Source organism: Dromiciops gliroides, chromosome 1 (genome assembly GCF_019393635.1).
Source record: "Dromiciops gliroides isolate mDroGli1 chromosome 1, mDroGli1.pri, whole genome shotgun sequence".
Classification (NCBI taxonomy): domain Eukaryota; kingdom Metazoa; phylum Chordata; class Mammalia; order Microbiotheria; family Microbiotheriidae; genus Dromiciops; species Dromiciops gliroides.
Window position 1 is genome coordinate 376,832,158 of NC_057861.1, and position 4,844 is coordinate 376,837,001.

Sequence of the window (4,844 nt, forward strand, 5' to 3'; positions counted from 1 at the left end):
CCTGGCATCTTCCACATAGTTTCACCTTGCTTAGATATTCTCAGCACTCAATAAATTTCTTTTATACCACCACAAACAATTATCATTCAGTTATTAAGCAATTATTAAGTAATTACTATATTACATGTCCTATGCAAATTGCTAAGGATAAAAAACAATAGGCAAAAAGCAATCTCTGTACTCACATAATCTACTGTTGAAAAAACTCTAGACAAAAAAGTATATAAATAATTAAATCAATATAATCAATAGAGTGAAGTCACTGGCAATAAGAGAGCTTAGGAAAGGCTTATCATAGAAAATGGGATTGTTGCTAGGACCTGAAGGAAACTAGGATATAGGAAAGAGAAGTAAGTACAGTCTAGGAATGGAGAATAATCAGTGAAAATACTCAGAAATGGGAGATATATTCTCTACATTAAGGAACAGAAAGCTAGCCAGTGTCATTGGATAATAGAATAATACAGAAAGTGGAGTAGTGGAGTAAGGTATGAAAAGACTAGAAGATAAGATACCTTGAGTTTGAGTAGGTTGATTTAGAAAGATCATTTTAGCAGCCGATGAGAGAATGGACTGGAGTGGGCAGAAAGTTTAGCATGGAGGTAAAGCCATCAAAATACTTAAAGAAGAATAAGGAGCTTCACTGTGGTGATGACAATGTCAAAAGAGAGAAAGGGTATATAGGAGAGATATTATGAAAGCCAAATCAAGACAACTTGCTAACATATTAGATCTAGGGGGTGAGACAAGGAAGCAAGAATGTCCCTCGAGTTGCAAGCATAGCTGACCAGGACAGAAGTATCAAAAACATAGCCAATGGATCATATCTTGGCCTGAAACATTTCAAAATGACCTAAACCAGAATAAAATGTAATTGGGAAATATTTAGTAATGTAAACAAAAATATACTAGAAGAGATAATGTTAATATGTGGTTTTCTAAGTATATTTATGCCCATGAAGATCCTTATATAAGGTATAGTGGCCCACATTTCTATTTGAGTTTGAATACACTGGAATAAGAGGATGGTATTACCCTCAACTCTAATGGGAAATTTAAGAATTTGGAGGGTTTGGGGAAAAGACAGTAAGGTCAGTTTTTGGATATGTTGTATATGATTTATCCATGCTATATCCTCCTTGAGTTGTCTAATAGGCAGTTGGAGATAAGAGTCTGAATATTAAAAGATATTAAAATAGATAAAATATTTGACAACCATCAGCATAGAAATCATAGTTGAAACTATGAGAGCTGATGAGATCACCAAGAGACTGAGAAGAAGCAATCAGAAAGGTAGATGGAGAACTGAGATAATACTGCTAGGAAAACCTGATTTGCATTAGACTAGTTTTAAGGTCCACTCGGGCAATGCAGCTTGCTTTCTTTCTCCCTCTCCATTCCTCTTTCCTTCTTTTTCTTTCTTTGTCCATATCCTGAATCACACCCTTACCTGTGGGTGCTCACATCTGTGCTCTCTGTCAATATGTACTTCTTTTAACTGTCCTAATAATGAAGGAAAAAACGTTCTTAGGAATTACATGTATCATCTTCTCATATAGGAATATAAACAGTTTGAATCCCGTTTGGTATTTCTTTCCTATTTTTCATTGTGTGCTTCTATTGATACTTGTACTGGAAAGTCAAATTTTCTATTCAGCTCTGGTCATTTTTCATCAGGAATGCTTGAAAGTCCTCTATTTCGTTGAACATCCATTATCCCCCTGAAGGATTATATTAGACTATCATATTCCAAGTCTTTAATCTTTTGCTATCCTCATTGGGGTTCCACAATGTTTGAATTATTTTTTTCTGGCTACTTTCAGTATTTTCTCCATGACCTGGGAGCCCTGGAATTTGGCTATAACATTCTTGGGATCTTTCATTTTGGGATCTCTTTGAGGAGGTGATTGGTGGATTATTTAAATTTCTATCTTACCCTTTGCTTCTAGAATATTAGGACAGTTTTCCTTGATAATTTCATCAAAGTTGATGTCTAAGCTATTTAAATTTTTTTATCATGTCTTTCAGGTAGTCCAATAATTCTTAAATTTTCTCTCCTGGATCTGTAGAGGGGACACCATCCAAAGGTTCTGGTTTTAATTGCAGCTGTTTCCAATGATAATTTTGGAGACCTTTAAATATGATCTATGAAGAAGTATGTTTACTACTCTCCTGGATTATACTCTGCTCTGTGATTGACCACTAACACTCTTTTCCATCCTGAAATTTTAACCAGGGTCTCACACCTCCTGCAGCCACAAGCTCTGCTGTGATAGTGTTCCTTTTCACTCTGGGACAGAGACCAAGGAATGTGACCTGGATCTGAGTATAGATAACATAACACTCTTGCCCCTATGTCAGCAAGGAGACTCCAGTAACTTCCTTTTGGCCAGTTGTCTAAACTACTCACCATCTGTTGGCTGAAAGGTCTGGAAATTGCCAATGGTACCACTGATTCAATTGGCCCCTACACCTCCTGCCAGTTTGCTGTGGCACGGCCTTTACTAGATTGTGCTTTACTCTCACCCTAGTGCTATAGACCTATTCTGCTGACCTTCTTAAGTTGGCTTGGGCTGGAAATTTGTTTCATTCCATTCTGTTGTAGTTTTTGCTGCTCTAGAATTCCTTTTTTAGGCATTATGTAAAGTTGCTTGGAAGGATTAGGCAGGTAGAGTTCAGACAAGTCCCTGCCTTTTCTCTGTCATCTTGGATCCACCTTTGAGAAGAAGAAATTGAAGATAAGTTATGAGATAGGAATGATCAACAGGGCAATATGCTTGAGAAGATAGGACAACAAACCATCATTCATATACTTATAGGGTTGGGCCTGGGTAAATAAAACATCTATGTCATTATGTGAGACAGATATTAAGGAGAAACTAGTGACAGATGGCATCTGAGTAATGTGAAATGTGGAAGAAGGGACAAGTGGGAGGTATTAGGGAGACTCTTTTTATTTTTATTTTTTCACTGTGAGCAAACTTATTCCAGGAGGTAGAAATGGCCAGCTCACCTCTGGAAGTGCCCAAACAAGGAGGGACAGGGGCCAATTGGAATGCACAACAGTAGGAAAGTCAGTTCAGGGAACATCAGGATGTTATTCGTCCTCCTCTTCCTCAGCAATACCTAAGGCCTGGGTGCCTGATGTTCGAGTAGGAGCTGCCTGCTGTATGGAGATGATGCGGCTGAGCGGGGCATAGCACACCATGGCTTCTATGCCAGCCAACACTGACAGGATCTACACCCTCCACCTCAGTCTCTGAGGCTGAAGGTGCTGGGCGTGGGGGTGGTGCTTCAGCTCCATCCCAAGGGAAGTAGAGACTGAGGATATGGGTGCTGTAAGCACAGAAGTTGCTCAGCCCTCGAACATGGGACTGTAGTTTCCTACATCTTAGCCTGAAGCAGCAGGGCCACATAGCTGAAGACAAAGGCATCCAGGGAGGCAGGAGAGTCTCCGAAAAAGAACTTCTGGCATCCCCGGCACTGAGAGAGCAGTCAGGCACTCCCAGGACTCTATATAAAGCTCCTTCCCTACTTCCTCTTCCTTCTGCAGCCAAGCTAGGTGTTTCTTCTGCATTTGGCCTAGGTAGAACAGGATGAGGGGGAAGGGCATGGCTTCGGCGTACCACTTTCCAGTCAGCTCCACATAGTTCTTGGCATCAACCCAGAAAGTGTGGATCAACGCGGGCAGCAACTTCTCTTCCAGCAGTGACATGAAGGTCAAGGTATCTTCCCCTTGCCGGGCTGAAAGATTATTGTCTGCATTGTATTTCTGTACCCTTAGATGAGTGATGATCTTGTGTGGCTGTGAGATGACCCGAACATCACTTGTTCGGAGTGCAAGCAAAGTCAACACCATGAAGCTCTCCAAGACCACGGAGGGCAAGCCCCAGCCCCCAGCCCTGCAGTACAGCTCCATGGGCGCCGCCATCTTTTCCAACCTCTGTCCCGGAAGCACCCCCCGTGAGCCCCTTTTTCAGGGAAATAAGAATAGAGCTGGGGGAGAAGTCATGGGCAGCTTGAGGAAGAATGAAAAGGTCTGGAAATTCCACTGTAATGAATAAAATAGAGAGTTAATTTGGGTTGTATAAAAAGATTGCTTAATTCTCCTGACATCCAAGTTTAAGTTATGCAATATAAATTTGTAGTGGGGTAATTAGCAGTTTCATCTTATTCTCAAGCACACGTGTTTAAGGGAAGGCATTGGATTTCAGAAAGAGGTCCAAGACTGAGGTTTAATGAGGTAAAATTAGCAATAAGCTAGGAAAACAAAAAAATTATGGAGGACAGTATTGAATTGAATTACTTCATTAAGGGGTCAAAATGATGAAAGGGAACACAGCCATAGGTAGTGCAGGGATGATAGTCTGAGAATAAATTGATTGTTCAAGTAGGTCATGGTGATTACAAAGAATAGTTTGGGGTTTCAAGACAGAGGGAAAAGAATGACAAGAGACTGTGCTTAGATAAGGGTATTTCAGAGGTCATGAACACAAAGTACATTTGTGAATGATGACAAGATCAAGGGAATAACCGTGTTTGTATGTGGCAGAGGTAGGGTGAAGGGTCATGTGAAATGAGTAAGTTGAGGAACTATGAAGTTATGGGGTTTGAAGATTAACAACTGGATTGAATTCCCCTTTTATGGAGAAAGAAAATAAAAAGTGAACGTTTACTTTAAACTGGACAATGAACTCTTTGGAAAATAAGAGAAGTATTCTAGAGATTGCAGGACAACATCTACTAGAATTCTAAGTAGATATGGATTGAATTAGCCTCAAAGGAGAAAAGGTTCTTGAGTATTAAACTGTTCTTTAGTTATATATCTATACATACACACACAT

At 40.0% G+C, this 4,844-nt stretch overlaps 1 protein-coding gene across 1 annotated transcript; it reads right to left on the reverse strand.

The window, feature by feature from the left end:
* Positions 1-3,097: 3,097 nt before the first annotated feature.
* LOC122737152 (metaxin-1-like) lies at positions 3,098-3,949 on the reverse strand. Its single transcript, XM_043979620.1, is given in 4 exon segments — positions 3,098-3,239; positions 3,241-3,387; positions 3,389-3,493; positions 3,495-3,949. Coding segments are annotated over 4 exon segments (831 nt in total). The 5' UTR covers positions 3,932-3,949.
* Positions 3,950-4,844: the final 895 nt, after the last annotated feature.